Source organism: Emiliania huxleyi (genome assembly GCF_000372725.1).
Source record: "Emiliania huxleyi CCMP1516 chromosome Unknown EMIHUscaffold_169, whole genome shotgun sequence".
Classification (NCBI taxonomy): domain Eukaryota; phylum Haptophyta; order Isochrysidales; family Noelaerhabdaceae; genus Emiliania; species Emiliania huxleyi.
Window position 1 is genome coordinate 24465 of NW_005200892.1, and position 24512 is coordinate 48976.

A 24512-nucleotide genomic window follows, 5' to 3' on the forward strand; every position below is an offset into this window, starting at 1 on the left:
TCCCCCTTCCCCCCCAGGAATTTTTTCGAAATTTTCCCCCCCCCCTGCACGCGTCCTTTCCCCCCCCCGGAAGCAACCACCACCCCCCCTTCGGGATTAATAGGCGTCGCACTGCCACCCCCCTAGACACTTCCTAAACCCTTCCTAAACACTTCCTCCCGCGGACCCCGCGACGCCCCGCCCCCCCCCGAAGCGCCCGTTCGCCTCGCAGGCCTCCTCTTTGGCAAGGAGGCTCCCTACCCCTTGGAATTTCCACCCTCGCGGCTTTTTGGGGGGGGGGGGAGAGACCGAGAGGACACGAGGGCAGTGCAGTGCAGCGGGATACGGCGGAAGGCAGCGAGATATGGGGAGATGTGGGGAGAGTGGGGAGACGTGGGGAGACGTGGGGAGGGATTCCGCTTCTAGGTCAGGGTGCGGCTCTTCTGCGAGAGGAGCAGGAGCGCGCCCGAGTCGCAGAGGAGCGCGATGGTGGCGCCGTCCGGCGAAGGCACTACCTCGCGGTAGCCCGCCTCCTCCCTGCCCGGGAGCGGCGGCATCATCGTCGCTCGGCCGCTGTGCAGGTCGACGCAGGCCCACTGGCGCCCTCGGCCGCACGCGAAGGCTCGCGCGCCGTCGGAGGAGAAGGCGGCGGAGGCGACCTGCAGCGCCGTGGTGAGAGCTGATCAGAGCTGCTCACACGTAGTCGGAGCTGCCCACCACCGGCCGGCCTGAAGCTTCGGCAAGTGGACAGACTGCAGCAGCGTGTTGCGGGTGCCTGGCGACAGGACGACAGAGGTGGGCTATGGGTCGCGATGGCAAGGTGGTACGGCTGCAGCGGCGTGTTGCAACGCGCCGTCGACGCGGAAAAGTCTGGGAAGTGTCTAGGAGGTGTCTAGGAGGTGTCTAGGAAGTGTCTAGGAAGTGTCTAGGAAGTCTCTAGGAGGTGTCTAGGGAGTGTCTACGAAGTGTCTAGGAGGTGTCTAGGAAGTGCCTAGGAAGTGTCTAGGAAGTGTCTAGGGAGTGCCTAGGAAGTGTCTAGGAAGTGCCTAGGAAGTGTCTAGGAAGTGTCTAGGAGGTGTCTAGGAGGTGTCTAGGAAGTGTCTAGGAAGTGTCTAGGAAGTGCCTAGGAAGTGTCTAGGAAGTGTCTAGGGAATGTCTAGGGAATGTCTAGGGAATGTCTAGGAAGTGTCTAGGAAGTGCCTAGGAAGTGTCTAGGAGGTGTCTAGGAGGTGTCTAGGAGGTGTCTAGGAAGTGTCTGGGAAGTGTCTAGGAAGTGTCTAGGGAGTGTCTAGGAAGTGCCTAGGAAGTGTCTAGGAAGTGTCTAGGAAGTGCCTAGGAAGTGTCTAGGAAGTGTCTAGGAAGTGTCTAGGAGGTGTCTAGGAAGTGTCCAGGAAGTGCCTCGGAAGTGCCTAGGAAGTGTCTGGGAAGTGTCTAGGAAGTGCCTAGGAACTGTCTAGGAAGTGTCACCCGGACGAGGTCAGCAGCACGTTGGCCGGCTAGGAAGTGTCTAGGAACTGCCTGGGAAGTGTCTAGGAAGTGTCTAGGAAGTGTCACCCGGACGAGGTCAGCAGCACGTTGGCCGGCTAGGAAGTGTCTAGGAACTGCCTGGGAAGTGTCTAGGAAGTGTCTAGGAAGTGTCACCCGGACGAGGTCAGCAGCACGTTGGCCGGCTAGGAAGTGTCTAGGAACTGCCTGGGAAGTGTCTAGGAAGTGTCTAGGAAGTGTCACCCGGACGAGGTCAGCAGCACGTTGGCCGGCTAGGAACTGCCTGGGAAGTGTCTAGGAACTGCCTAGGAAGTGTCTAGGAAGTGTCACCCGGACGAGGTCAGCAGCACGTTGGCCGGCTAGGAAGTGTCTAGGAAGTGTCTGGGAGGTGCCTAGGAAGTGTCTAGGAAGTGTCACCCGGACGAGGTCAGCAGCACGTTGGCCGGCTAGGAAGTGTCTAGGAAGTGTCTGGGAGGTGTCTAGGAAGTGTCTAGGAAGTGTCTAGGAAGTGTCACCCGGACGAGGTCAGCAGCACGTTGGCCGGCTAGGAAGTGTCTAGGAAGTGTCTGGGAAGTGTCTAGGAAGTGTCTAGGAAGTGTCACCCGGACGAGGTCAGCAGCACGTTGGCCGGCTAGGAAGTGTCTAGGAAGTGTCTGGGAGGTGCCTAGGAAGTGTCTAGGAAGTGTCACCCGGACGAGGTCAGCAGCACGTTGGCCGGCTAGGAAGTGTCTAGGAAGTGTCTGGGAGGTGCCTAGGAAGTGCCTAGGAAGTGCCTAGGAAGTGTCTAGGAAGTGTCTCGCCGTCGACGCGGAAGAGTCGAAGCGTCTTGTCGAGCCCCGCCGTGAGGGCGAGCTGACCATTCGGGTGCCAGGCGACGCAGCTGACGGCGGAGTTGGAGGCGGCGGCGGCGTTGAGGTCGACGGTCCGCTTCACGGCGAGCTCCTGTGCAATCTCAAGCACGGGAGATCACGCGAGGCGTCTCCGAGAGTCTCCGAGATCAGCCGAGATTACACTCCGAATGCCGTGCCCGAGATCACGCGAGATCGCCCCGAGATTTCCCGAGATCACCCGAGATCACCCGAGAGTACCCGAGATTACACGGCGAACGCCTGGCCCGAGATCGCGCGAGATCACCCGAGACTTCCCGAGATCACCCCGAGACTTCCCGAGATCACCCCGAGATTTCCCGAGATCAGGCGAACGCCTGGCCAGAGATCGCGTCCGAGCGGCCGAGAAGCGACGGAGCGCCGCGCAGAAGCGCTTCCTGCGCCTCGGCCGCGAGCTGCTCGACCGCCCCGTCCGAGCCCTCGTCACTCGACGCGCCGCCTGTCGGTTGCTTTGGTCGCCGCTGCTTCCCCTTCGCCCCGCGCCGCGCCGGCATCTCCGCCCACCCCGTCGCCGGCTGCGTAGCCGCGAACCTGCGGCGGACGAAGAGGCGGCGGCGTGAGGGGCGGGAGGTGGGGGCCGAGTGCAGGGAGGGCGGCTTGCAAGACGGCGGAATACGCGCTGGAGACGGTGTTAGCGCTGGAGAGACGTCTGGAGTAGAGTACAACTCAGAGCGCGGCTCCATCTAGAGAGGCAGACTGCGCGCGCAGCCGAGCCTCATACTCTTTCGCTCATCTAGAGAGGCAGACTGCGCGCGCAGCCGAGCCTCGTACTCTTTCGCTCATCTAGAGAGGCAGACTGCGCGCGAAGCCTCGCCTCGTACTCCTTGCCTCCAAGCACGCGCTCCGAAGGGCGGGTGCGCAGCTTGCGCAGCCGCGAGCCGCCCGCCATGACGTCGACCTGCGGGAAGGGTGCAGGAGAGGTCTGCGAAAGGTCGCGCGCAGCCGCGAGCCGCCCGCCGTCACGTCGACCTCCAGCTCGTCGTCAAGGAAGTGTCTAGGAAGTGTCTAGGACGCGTCTCGGAAGCGTCTAGGAAAGGTCGACCTGCAGCTCGTCGTCGTCGTCGTCCTGCCACGCGGGCGCGGGGTCGCGGCCGCCGTCGCCCTCGCCGCCCTCCTCGCCGCCCTCCTCCTCCTCCTCCTCCTCCTCCTCCGCCTCCTCCTCGCCCTCTTCCTCCGCCTCCTCCTCGCCGCCGCTCTTGCCGCCGCTCGGCTGCTCGCCGCCGGACAGGCCCTCGTCGCCCTCGCCGTCGGAAGCAGCCGCCGCGGCTCCGAAAGCGTCCGCGTCGGCCTCCTCGATCGCAGCGCTCGCTCCGCCCTCACTGAAGACCAGCGACGCCAGCATCCGCTCACGCGCCGCGTTTCCGCTGCGCTTGCGGCGCCGCTTGCGAGACGGAGCACCCTCGGCCGATGGCGCGAGAGGCTCGTTCTCGGGCCGCGCATCGACGACAAAGTCCATGCTCACTGCCGTCGCGGAGGCCGCGTGCACGCGTCGAGCGCGCGTCGAGACGGGCGCGCGAGGCACGTCGCACGGCCGTGCGCAAAAAAGAATTTTACAACCAAAAAGAATTTGGAAACCCCGTGGCGCATCATTGAACCCTCCCATACGGACCAGGGGGTTGTGCGCCGGGCCCTCCTGCTCGGCTCCAGCGAGTAGACAAGTCTTGTCATCAACAGAGTAGATGGATCTGACCTCGGGACCGTCTGTGGGTGTGGCGAGAGGTGGGTCGCGTCCCCCGATTTCCGTCAACCCAGCATCCACACCCTTTACATCGCGAGCGCAGCGCCAGCAGTGTCAGGTTACAGGCTGAATAAAGCCGTACAGGTATCGTATGTGCACGCTGGCCATGGGCTCGTTGTGCGAGTATATGGGACACGATGTCTCAAATATGAGAGGTTTTGACTCCTACCGGCTCCTGACGCTATCCCTGGCAGCTCTAATGACCAGGATCAGTAGTGCTATGATAGAGGGTGCCCATACTAGCGCAGGAGCTGCCACACTCGCCCGGAACGGCTCCCTCTGGGGCCGGTTCCGCAGCCCGTGAGTGCCGACAGCGGGGCCGTGCCGCGGGTGCCTACTGCTGAGTGCCACAAACACTGCGCCGTCCCGCCATCACCTACAGGCTGTCTTGTGTGATGGTTGGGATGTCCAAACGCCACCATCTTGGCTCTTGCGACCTCAAACCCGCGAGCTGTATGGGTGGTCCTGACGTCGACAGACGCCCGAGGACCACGGTGAAGCTGAGCCGGAACGCGTCGACAAGTCTCGTCTAAGCCCGTTGCGGTCGCCGGCTGAGTCGCTGTGCACGGGCCGGTACCTCAGGCGTCACCTCCGCAGCCTCAGGTCTCACACTCCATCACCTCCGCCAGGACGCTGTCGGTGGCACGCTCGGCGGCGAGTTTGCTGCAGCCCCACAGCGAGCGCGGCGTCGAGCCTACCCACTCCAGTTGGTTCGGCACACTCGGTGGGGTCCACCGAGTGTGCCGAACGCGCGAGCGGTGCGTCCCGGCAGCCCGCGCTGGCTGCGGAGCTGCAACAAACTCGAGACACGCTTTTTTGGGACACTAGCATACCTTGCGCGCACGCGCGCCAAATTTGTTTTTCTGTCTGCAACAACAGCCCGAGGGGTGAAATGTCTTTGTTGTCTCTGTAACGAAGGGCCCGCCGCTCCGCCTACGCCGGCGATGACCCTCTCGGCAGAGCGACATCGCGACACGCGAGCACCGGGCAGAGAAGGGGACGCAGAAGCGGTTGGATGGAGAGGCAGCCGGCGCACGAGGAGAGGCAGCCGATGGAGCCGACGAGGTGAGTAGACACGAGTTTACCATTCTGCCCGGGGGGGGGGGGGGGGGGGGTACTAAACCCCCCCCCCCCTGGTACCTTGGGTCGCGTGGTGCCCCGCGCGGGCCGCCTGCGGCCCCTCGGGCCGGGGGGGTGCCCCCCGGGGTTTCGTACCCCCCCCCGGCCCAGACAGAGGCATCACAATCATGCTCTGGCCAGCGTCTGGTGGCTCGGCATTGCGCAACACACGCCGCAATCAGCCTGAGAGCAGATGATGGGGTGGGCGCGGGTGGACGAGAGTGGAGCCGAGTTGGGTGGGAGAGGGAGCACGCACGTGCAGCGGTGCCGAGAGTGGGTTGAGATGGCACCGCCTGCGGCCGCCCGGGCGGCGACGGCTTGCGCAGGTATGTTGTTCATGTCCTTATCCGCCGCCGCTTGGCTGCAGCAGCCAATGACGCCGCCCGCCTTTGCGAAGCGGCGTCTGGACGCGCTTGGCGGTTGACGCCGGCCCGCCACTGCGCCTCGTGCGCGTCCACCTCCGTCGAGGTCGACGCGTCGAGATCGGAGCGCATCACCGAGATGCCAGAGCCCGCCTTCGCCGACATGATTCCCCGCCCGGATAGCTCGGTGAGTGTGCCGTCGCCCGAAACGGAAAACCGGACACGGGAAAATATATATGTAGGAAGTGGAACCAGAAGATTGGGGGGGGGGGGGGTACGAGTTGGCGGGACGAGGGCGGCGAATTGCGTGGTACTGCGTTCGCTGCCGCTGGCTGCACCTAAGGTAGGATTTTCGACGCTTTTGTCCCATATACTCGCACAACATGCCCATGGGCCATGGGGGCACTCTAGCATGCGTCACTGTGACACACATGCACGCGAGCGAGCTGACGTGAGCACGCTAGATCTAGACTCAACTGCTACGCCGAAAGTAACCCGCTCGTCTCTTGTTGCTCCCCCAGCCCCCTCGCCGACACCACCTCCGCCACCGCCGCAGAGACCGGGATCCACAGCAGGTCTCCAAACACCTGTTCACAGCGGGAGGTGTGAATAGACGCCGTTCACAGGAGACCGGGATCCACAGCAGGTCTCCAAACACCTATTAATCATTAATTAACTCTTAATTAACTCCTGATTAACTCTGGACTAGACCGGGATCCACAGCAGGTCTCCAAACACCACAATCGCGCAGAAGGTCCTCGGCCGGACGCCCGGCAGGTAGGCGGCGAAGAGGCCGAGTGTGCCGGTGGCGCACGGCGGCGCCTGGCGGTGCAGGAAGAGGCGTAGCGCCGACCCCTCCAGGTAGCCCTCAACCCGTGCGGCTGCTCTGGCCAGGCAGGAAGGCAGACCCGCCAGCTCCGAGAAGCGGCACCTGTTCACAGCGGGAGGTGTGAAGAGACGCCGTTCACAGCAGACCCGCCAGCTCCGAGAAGCGGCACCTGTTCACAGCGGGAGGTGTGAAGAGACGCCGTTCACAGCAGACCCGCCAGCTCCGAGAAGCGGCACCTGTTCACAGCGGGAGGTGTGAAGAGACGCCGCTCACAGCAGACCCGCCAGCTCCGAGAAGCGGCACCTGTTCACAGCGGGAGGTGTGAAGAGACGCCGTTCACAGCAGACCCGCCAGCTCCGAGAAGCGGCACCTGTTCGCAGCGGGAGGTGTGAAGAGACGCCGTTCACAGCAGACCCGCCAGCTCCGAGAAGCGGCACCTGTTCACAGCGGGAGGTGTGAAGAGACGCCGTTCACAGCAGACCCGCCAGCTCCGAGAAGCGGCACCTGTTCACAGCGGGAGGTGTGAAGAGACGCCGTTCACAGCAGACCCGCCAGCTCCGAGAAGCGGCACCTGTTCACAGCGGGAGGTGTGAAGAGACGCCGTTCACAGCAGAACCCGCCAGCTCCGAGAAGCGGCACCGCCCGTCGGTGCAGGCGAGGGAGACGCCGTACACACCGAGAGTCGACGAGACCGACGCGGCGTAGCAGAGGGGCACCTGCCGAGATGACCCGAGATTACCTGAGATTACCCGAGACTGCCCGAGACTACCCGAGACTGCCCGAGACTGCCCGAGACTGCCCGAGATTACCCGAGATGACCCGAGATGACCCGAGATTACCCGAGATAGCCCGAGATGACCCGAGACTGCCCGAGGTTGCCCGAGGTTGTCCGAGACGGATTGGCACAGGGGCTGTGTTGGTATGCTCGGCATCGGGGCGGTGAAGGCATGAGCTGTTCTCGGTCCCGGGGTTGTCCTTTTGCGTGAAGGGAGTGGGGTAGGGCGAGGGGGGCACCGCTGTCCTCCACCCCACCGCGAGGTCGAGGAGGAAGACGTAGAGCGGCATCGGGAAGGCAAACGAGAGGGAGAGAGCGAACGTGAAGCCGAAGAGCCTCAGCCACCCGTGCAGCGTCCTAGACACTTCCCGGATACTTCCTAGACACTTCTAGGAAGCCGAAGAGCCTCAGCCGCCCGTGCTGCGTCCTGCCGCCAGCCCTCAGCGCCTCGCGGTCGTTGACGAAGCTCTCCATCGCGGCCTTGCCGCCCGTGGCCGCCATCACAACCAGCACAAGGACCATCACCAGCACCGGCGCCAGCGCCTATGCAGTTTGCCGCGCCGCCTCCTGACTGCCTGCAACGCTCGCTGCTGGCCGCGGCGACCGCTACTAGCCGCAGCACTCGCTGTCGCTCCGCCGGAAGGCACTGCCACCCCCGGCCGCAGCATGTCTAGCGCCGTGCCTTGCCGTCTGTTTGGTGCTAGCCGCGGCGCACGCTGCTGGTCGCACTCGCATCGCACCAGCCCGGCTGCACTGATAAGCGTCTTCCGGATGTCGTGTCTAGTCCATCGGTGGAGCAAAAGTGCTGAGTGCTGTCTGTGTGAGCTTGAGCGAGCGGCTGGCAACGCGCGCCTTGAGCGTGCGGATGTTTGGACCGGCCTTGCGCTCGGTATCGATGATGGCTTGCTCTGTATCAATCATATCTATCGGCGGCAGACTCCGAAAGAATTCAACGAAAGACCGGCCCTGGATGTGAGGTTACCGACTGCACTCCAAGTGCTCCAAGAAAAGAACTCTCTCCATCATTTATTTCGCACGCCGCCTTATACAACGAAGCCCTGCAGCACAAGACGCAGATGCCCGTGACGGACGAGGAGGCCCGGGCTATCCTCCAGGCGCGAGGGAGGGGGTCGCGAGACGCCCGTGACGGAGGAGGAGGCGCGGGTCATCTTTCGGGCGCGGGGGGACGTCGGGCGCGGCGGGGCTACCTTTCAGGCGCGGGCGCGCGGGCGCGGCGGGCGCGCCACGGCATCGCCGGCGCTGGCGAGCAAGGGCGGCGAGAAGCTATCGCGGCGTGGGAAGAAGGCGGTGGCGAAGGAGGCGGGCGAGGTGGTATCACGCGAGGAAGGCGAGGCGATTTATCGCGCGACGCTCGAGTCGCTGTTGGCGTCCACCGGGTGGACGCCGCGCGCCGCGGAGGAGATGGCGCGCGAGGAGCAGCGTGCGCATGTTCGGCAGATGCGCTGGGCAAGGGAGCACGGCCGGGGGGAGCCGGTCCGGTGCTTTGACGCGGAGGAGTACGACGAAGGCGACGACGCTTTCGACGCGCTCTTCGACGGGGGCTCGGGGGACGGGTGGGATTCCCCCTCGGGGGGCGGCGCCTTCTTCTAGGCGCCCGCCTTGACCCAACATAGAGGGCGTTGTGGGCCTAGCTTTTGGGTAATATAAAAAAGAGGAGCCCCGATATCGCACAGTGATGACAGTGACATGCAACGGGGTCCCAGGGAAGGCGAGCAAAAACCTTATCGCGCGCGCTAGACGCCGAGTCGGAGGCCGCACCGGAACATGATTTACAAACTTGATTTACAAACCTGTATAAGGCTGTGTATGCATATGGCGCCGGCCACCGCGACCACCGCGCCCTCGCCAGAGACGCCGCCAACCCGCCTCCTCGACCTCCCCACGGAGCTCCTCGTGCGCGTCGTCTCTTGCTGCGACCCCGCCGACATCGCTCACGTGGCGGCCGTCTCGGTGCTCTTCCACGCCTCGCTCGCAGAGGAGGGCATCCGCTTGCGCCTGCAAGAGGCCGGCTACGCGCTGCCGGCGCAGCCAGAGGGCGAAGGCTGCGCCGTGCGGTGGCTGTGCGTCTATGCCTTGCTGCGCGAGTCCAACCCGCCGGCGAGGCTGGCGGCGGGCGGACAGCACAGCGTCTTCATCGACGGCGAGGGGCGGCTCTCGTCGTGCGGCACGGCTGCGGAGGGCGAGGAGGATGACGACGAGGACGACGAGACCGCTGGGGAGGAACTTCCAGGCCTTCTCGGCCACGGCGAGGGCGTGCTGCAGCTGAAGACGCCGACCCGTCTCCCGTCGCTCCTCGGAGGCGAGCTCGCGATCGGTGTGGCGGCGTCACGATACTTCAGCCTCGCTCTCTCCGCGTGCGGCAGCGTCTGGAGCTGGGGCTGCGGCTGGCAGGGCAGGCTGGGACACGGCGACCAGCAGATCCAGTGGCAGCCCAAGAAGATTGAGGCCTTTGCTGGCCAGCGCGTTGTCGCTGTGTCGGCAGGAGGCCACAGCCTCGCCCTCACCGCCGACGGCGCCGTCTGGAGCTGGGGCAGTGGAGCCTGGGGCCGGTTGGGCCACGGCGACCAGCAGCACCAGCTGCTCCCCAAGAAGATCGAGGCCTTTGCTGGCCAGCGCATCGTCGCTGTGTCGGCTGGATCCGACCACAGCCTCGCCCTCACCGCCGACGGTGCCCTCTGGAGCTGGGGCTATGGAGCCTTTGGCCGGCTGGGCCACGGCAACGAGCAGCGCCAGCTGCTGCCGAAGAAGATCGAGGCCTTTGCTGGCCAGCGCGTCGTCGCTGCGTCGGCTGGATACGCCCACAGCCTCGCCCTCACCGCCGACGGCGCCGTCTGGAGCTGGGGCTATGGAACACTTGGCCGACTGGGCCACGGCGACAATCACGACCAGCTAGAACCGAAGGAGGTCGAGGCATTGGCGGGGCGGCGCGCCGTCGCTGTGTCGGCTGGAATGTCGCACAGCCTCGCCATCACCGCCGACGGCGCCGTCTGGAGCTGGGGCGATGGAGACGATGGCCGGTTGGGCCACGGCGACGAGCAGCGCCAGCTGCTGCCAAAGAAGGTCGAGGCCTTTGCTGGCCAGCGCGTCGCTGTGTCGGCAGGGGAAGACCACATCCTCGCCCTCACCGCCGACGGCGCTGTCTTTACTTGGGGCGCTGGCGGACTCGGCCGCTTAGGCCACGGAGAGGACTTGTCGAACCAGCTGCTGCCCAAGAAGATCGAGAGCTAGGTCCCACGCGAATGTGCTCGGCGCGAGGCAGCCCTTGCCGGCGCGCGCAGCTACGATTACCCGCGTGAGGCCGCCAGTTGCGGTTGTCTTCTCTGTTCATTGCTGTCGGGGACGACGAGCGACGTGGGCCTGGGGCTCCTGGCCGTGTCCCCGGGCGTGGAGATGCGAGTCGGGTTGCCCCCCCCCCCCCCCCCCTCCCGTTCCCTGCTTGGTCGGGCACGTTGCCCACCGAAACTTATCCGCTTGTGTGGAGACGGTACGTATATATTGCTATTGGACCTCTTGTCTCCTCACCTTACTTTCCTCAGCTTACTACTTCTTTCTGCGGGTCACACGCTCGCATCAAGGATCTACCCTACAGCGATGAGAGTCTATACACACACAAAACAGATGACGACAAGTTGAAGTAGCCCCTCTCATGCTGTGTAGGACTCCAACACGCTCCCTTACCTCTCCACACCACACACAAGGCCAGGGCCACGCGCCGCCAGCTCACCGCTCCATCGGCACGTACGCCGCCGGCGCGGCCGCCGAGCGGTAGACGTGCACGCCCGCCGACGACTCCCTCCGCCGCGGCCGCGCCGACGAGGCGGCCGGCGGCAGCGGGGCCGTCTCGTGCAGCCCGCGCGGGTTGTGGTCGGACAGCGCCTTGAGCGCGCGCGAGCGCCGGCGCGGCGTCGGCGCCGGCGTTCGCGTCGGCGCGATCGGCGACAGCGCGACGCTCGCGACGACGGGGGTGGCGGCGGGAAGGGCGTCTCCCGACATCTCGCGCCGATCTCCCGACATCTCGCGCCGATCTCCCGGCATCTCCCGCGACGCGAGCCGCACAGCCTGCGCTGCCTGCTTCACCGCCCGCTCCGCGCTGCGCACGACTTTTGACGGCGAGCCGGAGGCGGAGGAGGAGGCGGAGGCGGAGGCGGAGGCGGAGGCGGAGGAGGAGGAGGAGGAGGAGGAGGAGGGTGGGTGCTGCGCAGTCGCGCCGTATGCCGCCGGGGCGGCCGAGTGCTCCTTTTGCGAGAGGCGACTTCCACCGGTTGCGCACCGCGTCGTCGCTCCGGCCCGGCAGCACGTCGGCGATCTGCTTCCACTTTGGACCGTGCGCAGCCACGCCGGCGCGAATGCTCGCATCCTCAGCCTCGCTCCACCGCTCTATCGGAGCGCGAGGCTTGCGCGCCGCCGCTCCTCCTCCTCCTCCTCCTCCTCCTCCTCCTCCTCCGCCGCCGCCGCCGCCGCCGACGCCGCCCCCTCCGCCGCCGCCGCCCGGCTCGTCGACGGCCATGCCGCAGACCTCGTCGTCAAAGAGGGGAGAGCCGTCCGCAGCGGGCGGCAGGTCGATGGCGGAAAAGGGGGAGCCGGCTCCGGGCGGGCGGTGGGCGTCGAAGAGGGCGTGCACCTTCCCGCCGAGCGAGAGCCGCCCCGCGTTGCCCAGCGGGCACGCCTCTCCCGTGTACGCCTCTCCGCTGCACGCCTCCCCCTGCGAGAGTGTCTCGTCCAGCTCCTTGCAGAGCGACAGCTGCCGGAAGCCGACGACGGGAAGGTCGCACTCCATCGGATCGACGTCGATCGGGTCGAGGTGGCGCTCCATCGAGGCGGGCACCGCGCGCAGCGGCGCCGTCCCGCCCTCTCCGCCCCCGCCGCCCTTGTCCGAGCAGCAAAAGTAGCAGCAGAGCCCGGCGCAGACCGGGCGGCCAAACCCGCCGCAGCCTGCAGCCTTGGGACGCGGGAGCGGCGCGGGCGCCTCGGGGAGCGGGATCGCGAGGATCGAGCGGTACGCCTCGGCCAGCAGCCGTGGCGGCAGCTCCGCCCCGCCCTCGCGCCCGAGCCGGCAGGCCTCGGACAGGAAGGCCGTCTCGCTCATCGGCACCTTGGCGTCGCCGCGGTGGAGAGCGGTGTCGAGGAGCAGGTAGCTGCGCACCAGCGCGCGACAAGCAGCGCGCATCGACGTGTGCGACTGCACGCCCTCGTAGAAGAGGCAGTACCGCTCGGCAAAGGCGTCTGTGTCTGCGCCTCCTCCCGCCTGCCGCGCAGCGCCGAGAAAGAGGCGAAGCGCGTCAAGAACGGAGAGGCCGCTGAAGTCGAGGGAGAGGAGCGGGTCGCGGCGCTCGTCCTCGTCGTCGACGAAGCAACAGATGAAGTCCGAGGCGAACTCCGAGCGGAAGTGGCTCATGGTGTTCCTTAGCGGGGACGCGTCTAGCTGGACACGTCTCCTGGACCCCCCGCCCCCGCCCCCCCCCCCCCCCCCAAAAGTGGGGCTCGCCTTTCTTATTCTTTTTTCACTCCACTGGCACGGGACTCGCGCGCACTGGCACTAACACGAGAGCCCAAGCTCTGCGCGGTCGACGTGGACTCTTTCTCACAGCACACAGGTTCGACACAGGTACGCCACACACAGTAGTCAGGTAAGGTAAGGTAAGGTAAACGTCTCCACACACAAAGTGGTGGGGCAAGGGGGGGCGACCCTCGCATCTCCACGCCCGGACACGGGCAGGAGCCCCACGGCATTCAAAGTGCAAGCACCGGCCCGGTGCCGTGGGTGAGCAACCTGCACCCAGAGCCGCGACTGGCATGGCATGTCCCGCGTGGTGGTCGTACCGCGGCCAGGGTGCGGCAAGCAATGGTGAGCAACCGCCCGTGGACTAGCCAAACCAAGCCTCGAGCGGCTGTGAATTCGGGCTGCCCGGTTGCCTCCAAATCCATGGCGGGAAATCGCATAGGACGCCCGTTCCATAGGTGCGACTTTCCCGACTTGAAGCCGGCGGTCGGCGAGGCCCGTCCTCAGTGCGCAGGTGATATCGGCAGTCTTTGCTAACCTTGAGTAATGCCAACCAGCAGGCGAGCCATGCATCACGGCGATCGGATGCTCTGGGGACTATGCGTGCGTGGGCGCGCCGCCAATGTGGCCAACGAGCTGCGGCGTGCTCGACGGGCGTTGCAGGTGCGGCAAAGATCGACCATTTATTCCGGAGCCGATGCCGGCGGCAGCGGAGCCTAAGCGCGCCGCCGGTGGTGCTACGGCAGCGGCAAGCGACGGCCAGCAGGCGAAGAGGATCGCAGAGCTGGAGGCACAGCTCGCAGCTGACAGGGTCACGGGAAACACGTGCATTTCACTCCGAGCCTATGTGCAAGCAGGCGCTGCTCGCGGCAGAGAAGGAGAGAAGCGCGGGCCTCGAGGTGGCGGCGGCAACCAGCGCGGCGGCAGCAGCGGCGACGACGGCGCCGGCGGCAGCAGTGTCTACATCGGCGGCGGCGCCAAAGGCAAGAACGGCGACACCCAGGACGCCGCTTCCGACAAAGGTCTTCCACCCGCCCCCTGGGGTGACAAAGGCGAAGCCTCTGCTGGCAAAGAAGCCGGAAAGCGCGCCTGGTTGAGAGCTGGCCGGAGGTCCTCATGCGCGACAGAGGTCCTCCTCACGCGAGAGGTCCTCACGTGTCCTCACGCGCAGTTAAGAGGTCCTCGCACGCTGAGCAGGGCAGGAGGGGGCGTTGCTTTATTTCGTGGATCGAGGAGTCGGTTTGCCGCTTTGCCTTTGGGGGTTGGTCAGTTTGTTGCGGGTTGGAGCGCTATTCAGAAGGCAACAAGTAAGAACCAGTTCGTGGTTCAGATCTCCGATGTGTATAATATGTGTTGCAATATGTGCGCCATTGGTGCGGGTCAAACTCCTCTCTCACCGTTCAACCCGAATTCTCCAGCGTCGGCTCCCGTTTTTTTATACACCAAAAGCTAGGCCCACAACGCCCTCTATGTTGGGTCAAGGAGCACTTGGAGCACTTGGAGTGCAGTTATCAGCCTCACATCCAGGGCCGGGGAGCTAAGAAGCGCACCCAGCGGGCCGGATGATCGGGATCGGGTTGCGGGCAAGAGAGCCCTAGCCCGGGGGTGCGCGGTCGCAGGGCCATAACACGTCTCAAGGCTTCCGTCGTGCCCACGAGCACTTGGAGCACTTGGAGTGCAGTCGGCAGCCTCACATCCAGGGCCGGGGAGCTCAGAAGCGCACCCAGCGGGCCGGATGATCGGGATCGGGCTACGGGCTAGAGAGCCCTGACCCCTAGGGGGGGTGCGCGTTCGCAGGGCAAGGGCCTTAAAGTAAACACGGGTCTCCGAGGGTTGGCCCCGCGTACCGGGTTTCCCCTTAACTGCAGGACGCCCCCTCTACTCGGAGCTAATGAACACCACACTGCACGCCTCACACGTCACACCACCACTCCACACTCACTCGCGCAGGCACTTGAGTAGACCCCCCGCCTGAGGGCTCACCCCTTGTCCTCCCAGGGTTCCGACCCCCTTGAGCACCGTTTGGACTTTTTTGTGCTTCGGCTTTCCCATGTCTGATCACTACGACACCCTCGGCGTGCCGCGCGGCGCCACCACCAGCGAGATAAAGCGCGCGTACCGCGCTCTAGCGCTTCGGTGGCACCCGGACAAGAATCCCGGCGACCGAGAGGCGGCGGAGGCCAAGTTTGTGGCCATCTCGGCGGCGGCGGAGGTCCTCTGCGACGATCAGAAACGCGCGGCGTACGACCGCGGCGGCTCGGCGATGACGTCCTTCGCGCGTCCCGGCGGCGGCTTTGGCGGCTTCGACATGCGGTCGGCCGAGGCCATGTTCCATGCCAGCTTCGGCGAGTCGCTTGCCGCGTCTTGGCAGCCTGGCAGCCGCGTATCTGGCGCACTCGCTCCACGCTCGAAGCGCTGCGACGGCGTGGTGCATCTCATCTCACGCTGCGTGATCAGGCACGCTCGTCCGCGACGGCAAAAAGGTGACGGTGACGATACACCCGGACGGCACGTCGGACGAGCGCGAGGAGGCGGCCAGCCGATCTGCGGGCTATTCGTACGTCTCCCGCTCGTCGACCGGTCCTGGCGGAGGCCGCTTCGCCTGTTCACAGCAGTGCGGCTCCTTCACAGCACTGCTGTGAGCAGGTCCTGGCGGAGGCTCCTTCACCTCCGTCCACATCTCCGGCAGCCTCGGCCAGGCTCCGCCCGGCTGGCTCCTCCCGCCTACACCACATTTCTCAATGCACGAGTTAATGGGTGGCGGACGTCTACTCAGGCGCTCGCCGACTATCTCGTGCCGCAGTCGATGCAACGGGCGACGCTCTCCTCGGCCGACTCCGCCACGAACCGTGCGACCAGCCGAAGAATTGTTCGAGTCTGGTGCGCCTATAGGTCCCGCTCATCGGCCCCGCCGCCGCCACCGCTGCGACATGGCTCCCCACCGCCGCTTGCCTCGGCTGCTGCTACGTCTGCTGCTGCCGCGGCGCAGGAGGACACGCGCACGCGCTGTGATAGTGGACGCCGCCGTGGAGGGAGACGCGGCGGGTGCCTCGCTTGAGCGCGTGTGATCCGTAGGGCTGTCCGGGGTCTGTCCGGGGGGGGGGGGGGGGTACTTGAGAGCGTTGCGACGCGAATTAGCAGCGCGAGATCTCCCCGGTCCCCGCCGCGCGTACGATTTTGCACACACCCCCTTTCACCTCTGGGCACTGGGGGGAGGCGGGGGCCCCCGGAGGCACACGGCGCCGTGCAGCAGTGCGGAAACGGGGCTCCGGCGCTACTAGCCTCTACTAGCCGTGACTTCCCGAATGGTTACGGTTGGTTAGAGGGCAGATTTGGAGAGATCTCGAGGAGTACATAAAGATAGACCCTCCAATCACACACATCAGAAACCCTCCAACCTGATCGGTCGTACTGACCGCGGACAGATCACTCCAGACAGCAGACAGGCCGACGTCTGCACGCGGCCGGCCGGGCGAGAGGCTTGACATGATCCGACCCTGCGACCCTGACGCTGCTGCTCTAGCTATCAGACAACTGCTGACTGCTGCCACAATGTGTGACCGGTGCTGGCCCACTTGGCGGCCTTCCCGGTCAGTGGTGAGGCGCAGTTCAGAGCTGTCGATGGCGCGATGCCGCACTGGTCCCACATTGGTGACCGAGACCGCCAAGTTTGCCGGTCCAAGGGAGAGGCACTGGCGCTGTCCTGAGAAAGTGCATGGTCCTCTTGACTGCCCATGCGCGCGAGGCTGTGTAGGCATAGCCTCGAGAGTGGAAGCAGCCAATCCGAGGCAGTTTGTGACGCGCATTGCGTCAGAAGCGTGCACGCGCTGGAAGGACACCTTCCTACTGGCCGTACGATCAGGTCGTCACTGAATGCCGAAGACTAAGGCCGCGAGCTATGCAGGTGATCAATTGTGCAGCATGGCACGGTCAGCAGCGCCGAAAGGAAGTCCTAGTGTGGACGGGTTTTTTGCGGTTCGTATCTTGATGTATCTCTCCCATATCTCACTGTATCTCCCCGTATCTCCTTGCATCTCCTCGCATCTCCCCGTATCTGCCCGTATCTGCCCGTATCTGCCCGTATCTGCCCGTATCTCGTATCTCCTGGTATCTCCCGGTATCTCCCGGCATCTCCCGGTATCTCCCGGTATCCCGCCATATCCCGCCATATCCCGCCATATCCCGCCATATCCCGCCATATCCCGCCGCGGATACCGCGAAAAAAACCGTCCACACCAGGGATTTTTGTAAAGGATGTCGTAAGGCGTGATAGCATGGCCGCAAGTACGCCGAATTCCCATGTGCCATGAAACAAGTAAAAAATCGCGCGAAAAAAAAACAAAAAAATCGGCGCCTGCGGCGGGCTGGGGGACCCCATCTCCCCCCCGCATGGGTACCCCCTAGAGCCCTCGCCTCCGCGTTCGGAGGGCCGAGTGAGTGAGTGAGTGTTCTTGATACGAAACCACTGGTCACCAACGCGGTATGGGTGGACTCTGCTCGGTCGAATACCTTACCCCCGCAAAAGGCCAAACCCTGGCTCGCCGGGCCAGGTTTTCTTTTTTCACTGCAAGTCGATCGCCATCTCCGACACATAGAAGGCGAAAGAAGAATCCAAGCAAACCTACACGACAAAGGGAGCGCAGACTAAAAGGACCTGTGGCGCAAGCTCGGCGGCGGCGACCTGGAGCCTGTCCTTGCGAGCGGCGCCGTCGCCCTCCTCGACGCGCAGTGGATCATCAGCCACGCCGAGGCGGGCGGCGTCCTCGCCCACCGCCAGGCGCTACCCGAAGAGGCCTTCCTCTCCCTCGCCGACCTCGTCGAGGCGACCGACTCGATCCCGTACGAAGAATGGCTTCCCGTCGCCGCGCTCTCCTACCCGTGGCTGACCAAGGACCACCCCGACCCGCGCGGAGCCAACCTCGCCCGCGTCGCAAAGGCGCTCAAGGCCCTGCTCACTCGCGGCCCCGTCACGCGGCTCGGCGTCTTTTGGGACTTCGGCTCGCTGCACCAGCACCCCGACCCTGCCAACGGCGTTCTGCGCACCGAGGAGCATAACGCGCTCTTCAAGGAGGGGCTGGGCTGCCTCGGCACGCTCTACTCCCACCAGCACACTTGGGTGCTGCGGCTGACCTCCTTCCCGGACGGCCACAAGGCGGAGGACCAGGCCGAGGGCACCAACGTGGCCAAGTACTTTGACCGCGGCTGGTGCTTCACGGAGCAGAGCTGGGCGAGCCTGACTAAGGCCAGCTTCCTCTCGCTCGACCTCGGCAAGATGCGCGCCGGAGTGGAGTACGACTGCAACAGCCTCATCGAAGACTGCGTCCAGGACGGCGGCCGGCGCCCTCCGCTGCTGCCGTCTGCGTTCGCGGCGGAGCTGGAGACGAAGAGCTTCACGAACGGCAAGGACGACAAGCCGCTGGTGAAGCGGCTGTACGAGGCCGCCTTCGAGGAGCAGTTTGGCATGGCGACCGTGCTGGACTACCAGGGCCTCGGCTGGGGCGACGCGGAGGCGGCGCAGCTAGCCGAGGTCCTCGCGAGCGGGGCGGCGCCGCGGCTCGAGACGCTCCAGCTCGGCTGCAACAAGATTGGCGACGAGGGCTGCAAGGCGCTGGCCGCCGCCCTCGGCAAGGAGGGGGCAGCGCCGCGGCTCGAGGAGCTCCGGCTCGGCGACAACGAGATTGGCGACGAGGGCTGCAAGGCGCTGGCCACCGCCCTCAAGGAGGGGGCAGCGCCGAGCTTGAAGGCGCGAGACGCCCCCTTTTCCACACGCCCATTCCCCGCCCAATGCTCATCGCGCCTCCCCTCGCGTGCAGACGCTCTGGGTGGGCTACGAGAACAAGGAGCAACCTGAGCTGGTGGCCGCTTGCGAGGAGCGCGGCATCGACCTCGACGACCCCTACTTATGAGCCTCTCCAGCCCCGTCCGGGCGGCAAGGCTCGGCGCGGGGCCCGGCGGCACCGCCGCGCGAGCATGGCAGAGGGCAGAGCGTCACATACCGCGCCGCGTGTGCAGGCAGTCACCCATGGCGCGTGTGCGCGGGGAGGGAGGCGCGAGGGGGGAGGAAAGGGACTCGAGACGTGGCTCTCGTGACACGAGTCTCGTGAGGTGTGTCTGGGGGCCGTACAGGGAGAGGGACAGGGGTTTTACCGCTCGCTGGACACTCCCACACAAAACCTCTCCACACTCCTCTCCTCTCCACCTCCTCAGTCGTCCACCTCCTCGCCCGCCACCGCTGGCACCGGCACCAGCACACTATTCCAGCTGCAGCGGTACGCGGGATCGCCCTGGCGCCATCACTGCCATGCGTACGGTGCCCACAACGACACAGTCGTACCGGGCTGGCAATGTTGTGGTTGCACGGGCGGGCACGCGGGCTGCTGCGACATCTGGCAGGGGGAGAGGCTTCCACCGCAACAAGTGGCGACACCTTCGTGCTATGTGATGACCGTGCGAGATCCTGTCGTTCGCTTGGCTTCAGGCCTCGCTTTCTATGCCAAGCACGCACCAAAACCGAGGGCGGCTGGGTGGATGCGCCGGGAGGTCGTCCAACGACTCAAGACTACCCGCACGAGTGAAGGGTCCGATCAACTCCGCCACATGCAGCTAAGCGTAGCCAACGCTCTTGGGATCGCGTCGCCATTCCTGCTGCCCGTGACTGCTTGGGTACGCAGGATCGACTGCAAGAGAGACGAGCTGCACCTGCTTTGTACCGAGGAGCTCAATGCTGGATGGCTTGCCCTGCAACACGCCCTTGCTGGGGATCGCAGCATGGCCGTCAGCCCCGGTGTAAATCCTGCAACATATCGCGACAACGGGCGTAGACCTTCAACGACGGCTGACGGGGGCTTCGCCGACGAAGATGCCGCCTTCCTGCGCATGTACTACCGCGAAGACTTCTTGCTGTGGAAGGCCGCCTGTATCGATCGCGTGCTCCATCCTCGCCCGCTGAACAAGACGAAGTGAAGAAGAGTTCAACCAAGCCGACGGTGTGGCCGTGACCTCCGCCGCCGTCTGTGCCGCCACCAACGCCGCCGCGCCGCCGCCCATGTCGCCGTCGTCCGCGCCGCCCGTGTCGCCTCCCGTGTCGCATGCGGTTTGCATGGCTGTGACCGCCTCGTGTAGGAAGGCTGCTGGCTCCTGACCTATCCCCCAAATCCCCCACCCCTGTGGCCTGAAACCTTACCATTCCACCACCTCACACACACCCCTCCCCTAGGGCTAAGCAGTGCGCGAGCCCACCCGACTTCAGGCGAGACGTCGACCACTCCTCGGGAATAGTTCTGTCAGTGGCTGCACTAGACGCCCATAGAGGCGCGCGGCGCGGGCGGATGACTAGGGGAGAAAAAGCGGAGATCCTAGCTCGCTGGGAGACGTGCGCAACCTAGAGTTGGGAATAGGGGAGAAGTGTCAGTGTGAGGGGAGGGCGTACGCCGGCGTTTTTGCCTTTGAAAACTGAACAGTTTTTTTTCTGTTCAGATACATACTCGCACAACATGCCGCTCCGGATGTGTCGCGGAGGGCGGTAGCGACGGGGATGGGGTGACGGTGACGGTGGCGAGGGAGAGGAAGGGGGTCCATTAACACCAGACAGCGAGAGGGGAAGGGAGGAAAGGGGGAGAGAGGAAGCCAACGGCGATGCCACCAGCAGCACAAGGGACACGATGAACAGGCAGACAACGGCCAAGGCGATGGCGAGGACGAGGAGACACGGGACGATGGCAGGCGAGACGAGGAGGACGGAGGCGAGGGAAGAGGCAGCGCCACAGTCGACGGAGGCGACAACGATGGAGAAGGGGCGGGAACGACAACGCGCACAGAGGATGAGGATATAAATTGGGACGACGCAGCGGAGGGGATAGACGTCGAGACCGGAGGGCTTTCGCGACAGCGACGATGACGACGAAGGCAGGGGAGGAGACGGAGGGGCGACACGCAGGAGGTGAGCCAAATCGCGAACGGCCCGAGCAGAGAGAGCGACGGCGGAGCACGAGGGGGCAACGGAAACGCTACCAATGACGCGAACCGAGGCACTGGCGACGGCGGGGACGGGGAGCGGGCGACAGCGACGTCGAGGTTGACGCAACCGTATCGAGAGCGCCACCCAAAAGGAGGCGGACGGCCATGGAGGTCACCGAATGGAGGGCGAACGGCACGATACGAAAAGGCAGGGCGAGGCGGATGGAGGAAGAAGTGCCGAGGAGGCCATGGTGGAGGGGAGGGACGGGAGGACGAAAGAAGGGCGAGGAGGACGAGCGGCCCGCACAGGCCGCGAGCAGACAGCGCCTGCTGGCCATTTCGAGACATTCGCAAAGAACGCTGGCTACATTGGGGAGGGCGTCGTGAAGGATGGATTGAAAAACATTCGAACAAAGAAGAGGCGACGGGAGGAACCGGCAGAGGATGCAGTGACGGTGAGACACACACACACACACACACACACACACACACACACACACACACACACACACACACACACACACACACACACACACACACACATACACACCGCGCGCGCGCGCACACACACACACACACACACACACACACACACACACACACACACACACACACACACACACACACACACACGCCGCTCACCCACGCGCAAAACGGGCCTTGCACTTTGAATGCCGTGGGGCTCCTGTCGTTAGACGTGGAGACGCGAGGGTTGCCCCCCCCTTGCCCCACCACCTCGTGTGTGTGGAGAACGAGAAGTTTACCTTACCTTACCATGTTGGGAATAGGGAGAAGTGTCAGTGTGAGGGGAGGGCGTACGCCGGCGTTTTTGCCTTTGAAAACTGAACAGTTTTTTTCTGTTCAGATACATACTCGCACAACATGCCGCTCCGGATTTGTCGCGCGGTCTCCGCGGTCTATGTGCCTGTGGTTTCACCCATTAGCCATTTTGCCATTCCTCCCTCCGCGGAGCACACTTCGTGGAATCGTGCCGCAACTTGTGGTCCGCTTAGAGCGCGGTCGGGCCAGGGTCGGGCTCGGCACCTCACCTTGGGTTGCGTCTTGTTCCTTTTTTCCCGCGCTACGCGCTCCTTCAACGGCGCCTCCCATCGACATGCACGGCCCGCGGCGCTGCGCGTCGCACACCTCTCGACGCTACATCGTAGATCGTACCCCGAAACCTCGGGTCATGTGTGTCGCCAGCCTCGCCGCCCCAAGGCTCGCGGCGGGCTCGGCGCCTGAGATGGCCGCCTGCACCGGCGGCTCGCTCAGCCACCTCACGCGCCTCTTCACGCCGACGGCGACGGCACGCCGCCGGACGGCGTCGCCTGGTGCACGAGAGCAACGTGCTGGCCGGAGGAGTGTGTGGGGCAGCAGGCTCGGTGTGGCGCGGCAAGCGGCGTGCGACGCTGCGGCGGCAAGCGTCGAAAGGCAAGATCTCGCACCTCGCACCTCGATCTCGATCTCGGCGGGATCTCGGCTCTATCTCGGCTCTCTTGGGGCTCTCTTGGCCTCTTGCGCCGAGAGCTTGCGGAAGCGAGCGGCGGTGAGGGCGGGGAAGCCGAAGCAGAGCAGCACGCCCGCGACTGCGCCTTCGACGCCGCCGAGGTACGGCACCGGTCCCAGGAGGAGCTCTCCTACCGGGGAGATGTGGGGGAGATGTGGTGGAGGTGTAGGGGAGGTGTAGCGGAGATGTGGGGAGGTGTAGGGGAGGTGTAGCGGAGATGTGGGGGAGATGCAGGGGAGATACAGGGGAGGTGTAGGGGAGGTGTAGGGGAGGTGCAGGGGAGGTGTAGGGGAGGTGTAGGGGAGGTGTAGGGGAGGTGCAGGGGAGGTGTAGGGGAGGTGTAGGGGAGGTGTAGGAGAGGTGTAGCGGAGATGTGGGGAGGTGTAGGGGAGGTGCAGGGGAGGTGTAGGGGAGGTGCAGGGGAGGTGCAGCGGAGGTGCAGGGGTGATGCAGGGGAGATGCAGGGGAGATATAGGGGAAAGAAGAGGGGAGGGCGGGGAGATGGCCCTCTCCGTATTTGACGCCGTACGACGCGAGAGCCGTGAGGACGACGAGCTTCGCGGCGTTTGGGGCGGCGGCGGCGCCGGGGATTGCGGCGGCGGCGGGGGGGTCGGAGGCGGCGGCGGAGGGGGCGGCGGCGGCGGAGGACTGGCCGAACGGGTTGAGCATCGATGGCGACCAGCCGTTGGAGGAGGCGAGGCGGGCGGCGGCGACGGCGCAGGTGGTGTTGCCGGCGAGCGTGAGCGCGGCTTGCAGGAGGACGAGGAAGGAGAGGTCGGGGCTGTTGTAGAAGAAGTGGTACGTGCACGCGGCGACGCCGGACGCGTGCAGCGGCAGCATGCCCCACGTCAGTCCCTTCCAGCGCTCGTTGCCTGACAGCGCTGCCATCTGCCACACCATCCCCATCGCAAACAAGTACCTGCCGCGCGCCGCCGGTCGCTGAGGAGAGAGCAGGGGCACCTCGAGATGCGGGGAGAGGTGGGGAGAGGTGGGGAGATCTACCAACGCAGCCCAGCAGCGTGATACGGGGAGATATGGGGAGATGTGGGGGAGATGTGGGGAGATAGCACCGACGCCGGGAAGCCCGGCAGCGTGATAGATAGGGGGAGATCTGGGGAAGATCTGGGGGAGAGCGGGCTGCTCTCTTGTCCCCGCAAACAGACAGCTCACTCGAAGACGGACGAGAAGTGAATCGCCCACCTGTTCACAGCTGCAGGTGTGAATAGACGCCGTTCACACCGACGTGGCGAGAAGTGAATCGCCCACGTCGGGATCGACAGCGCGTTGGCAGGCTCCGCATGCAGCGGCAGCGGCGACGCGGCGAGGAGGTCGGCGGGCAGCGCCTAAGCAGGACTGGCCAACGGTGAATGATCGCCACCAACTGAGAGCCGACGAGGACAGCGGCGGCGCGGCGCCCCGGCGCCAAACAGGAACGGCGAGTGCGCCTCGTTACAGTGATGAACCGCTTAGTTGATCGTTCGCATCCGGCGGCACGACGGGAAGGGCGAGTGCGCCTCGACGCCGAGCTGCGGGCCGGCGAAGGCGGAGCCGAAGACGGTGACGGCGAGAGCGAGGGCCGCGAACCGCTGCGGCCGCGTCCCCTCCATGCCCGCGCCGGCCGGCTCCATCTTGCCACTGCTCAGTGCGCCTATCAACGGCGAGTGGGTGGTCCGTGGCGACGCGCGCGCCGCAGCTGGGTGCACTGGCACTGCCACGGAGCGCGCGCCGGCGAGGCCGAAGCCGAGGAACAGGTTCGATGTCGTGAGCAGCGCCTCTGCTCCGCCGTGCAGCCAGTCGACGTCTGCGAGCGACGAGGAGTAGGTGCCCTTGGTGACGATGCCGGTCAGCACGGTGGAGACGACAAACAGGAGGAGGAACTGGGCGCCGAACTGGGCCGTCTTGGGGCAGCGGTTCCCCTCGTACCCGAGAAAGTACAGGAACAGCAGGTACGGCGGCAGCGAGAGCGGGAAGAGCGCACCGGCCAAGTTGCCGGCCTGATCCGCGAACGCCAGAGTGCTGCTCACGTCGCCGAGGGAGGTGTGCACGCTCGCCACGGCAGAAGCGTCGAGCAGCGCGGCCGGCGAAGCACGCGGCGCCAGCAGCGGAGGCAGCGGCGAGGTGGGAAGTCGAAGCCTCATTACCGAGAAACTAACAGTGCGGTGTGAACAGACGCACTTGCCATCGGGGGCAAGTACCCAAATCGGCTAGGTTGGGCGTGCCTCCGTAAGAGAAAAAAAACCCTCCGTGAGCCGCTCCTCGAGGCTGGAGACACTGGGCGAGAGGAATTCATTTTACGAGAAAAGAGGTTCCTCTCTCTCGGAGGTTCTCGAGGTGGATATCCTTCGGCCGCGTTG

The 24512-nt window shown here is 65.1% G+C and overlaps 8 protein-coding genes across 8 annotated transcripts in view; 4 read left to right on the forward strand and 4 right to left on the reverse strand.

Moving 5' to 3' along the window:
- Window positions 1-3807, reverse strand: part of EMIHUDRAFT_112430 (hypothetical protein) — a gene marked incomplete at both ends in the record, with an annotated part of 5353 nt that extends 1546 nt beyond the window's left edge. The window contains 6 exons of the mRNA XM_005784656.1: window positions 495-638; window positions 729-754; window positions 2322-2406; window positions 2756-2882; window positions 3149-3249; window positions 3394-3807. Coding sequence (XP_005784713.1) covers window positions 495-638; window positions 729-754; window positions 2322-2406; window positions 2756-2882; window positions 3149-3249; window positions 3394-3807 — 897 coding nt within the window. The remainder of the gene's footprint in view (window positions 1-494; window positions 639-728; window positions 755-2321; window positions 2407-2755; window positions 2883-3148; window positions 3250-3393) is intronic.
- Window positions 3808-5022: 1215 nt separating this feature from the next.
- On the reverse strand, window positions 5023-7696 carry EMIHUDRAFT_112431 (hypothetical protein; the record flags this gene model as incomplete). The annotated part of the gene is made up of 12 exons (XM_005784657.1): window positions 5023-5178; window positions 6110-6157; window positions 6202-6228; window positions 6282-6501; window positions 6539-6568; window positions 6606-6635; window positions 6673-6702; window positions 6740-6769; window positions 6807-6836; window positions 6874-6903; window positions 6941-6970; window positions 7551-7696. 12 exons carry the CDS (start codon window positions 7694-7696, stop codon window positions 5023-5025), a joined length of 807 nt encoding a protein of 268 aa, XP_005784714.1.
- Window positions 7697-8039: 343 nt separating this feature from the next.
- EMIHUDRAFT_231028 (hypothetical protein) lies at window positions 8040-8785 on the forward strand (the record flags this gene model as incomplete). The annotated part of the gene is made up of 3 exons (XM_005784658.1): window positions 8040-8146; window positions 8290-8362; window positions 8447-8785. 3 exons carry the CDS (start codon window positions 8040-8042, stop codon window positions 8783-8785), a joined length of 519 nt encoding a protein of 172 aa, XP_005784715.1.
- A 174-nt stretch (window positions 8786-8959) lies between these two features.
- On the forward strand, window positions 8960-10423 carry EMIHUDRAFT_631926 (hypothetical protein; the record flags this gene model as incomplete). Its single annotated transcript, XM_005784717.1, has 1 exon — window positions 8960-10423. The coding sequence occupies one exon, from the start codon at window positions 8960-8962 to the stop codon at window positions 10421-10423; it is 1464 nt and encodes a 487-aa protein (XP_005784774.1).
- Window positions 10424-10778: 355 nt separating this feature from the next.
- Window positions 10779-12590, reverse strand: EMIHUDRAFT_631925 (hypothetical protein; the record flags this gene model as incomplete). Its single annotated transcript, XM_005784718.1, has 1 exon — window positions 10779-12590. One exon carries the CDS (start codon window positions 12588-12590, stop codon window positions 10779-10781), a length of 1812 nt encoding a protein of 603 aa, XP_005784775.1.
- A 2155-nt stretch (window positions 12591-14745) lies between these two features.
- Window positions 14746-14955, forward strand: EMIHUDRAFT_72089 (hypothetical protein; the record flags this gene model as incomplete). The annotated part of the gene is made up of 1 exon (XM_005784659.1): window positions 14746-14955. A coding segment is annotated over one exon (210 nt), but the record flags the coding sequence as incomplete, so codon positions are not given.
- Window positions 14956-17346: 2391 nt separating this feature from the next.
- Window positions 17347-18630, forward strand: EMIHUDRAFT_364631 (hypothetical protein; the record flags this gene model as incomplete). Its single annotated transcript, XM_005784660.1, is given in 2 exon segments — window positions 17347-18502; window positions 18522-18630. A coding segment is annotated over 1 exon segment (1156 nt), but the record flags the coding sequence as incomplete, so codon positions are not given.
- A 4233-nt stretch (window positions 18631-22863) lies between these two features.
- EMIHUDRAFT_72099 (hypothetical protein) lies at window positions 22864-23444 on the reverse strand (the record flags this gene model as incomplete). Its single annotated transcript, XM_005784661.1, has 2 exons — window positions 22864-23077; window positions 23398-23444. Coding segments are annotated over 2 exons (261 nt in total), but the record flags the coding sequence as incomplete, so codon positions are not given.
- Between the last annotated feature and the right edge of the window lie 1068 nt (window positions 23445-24512).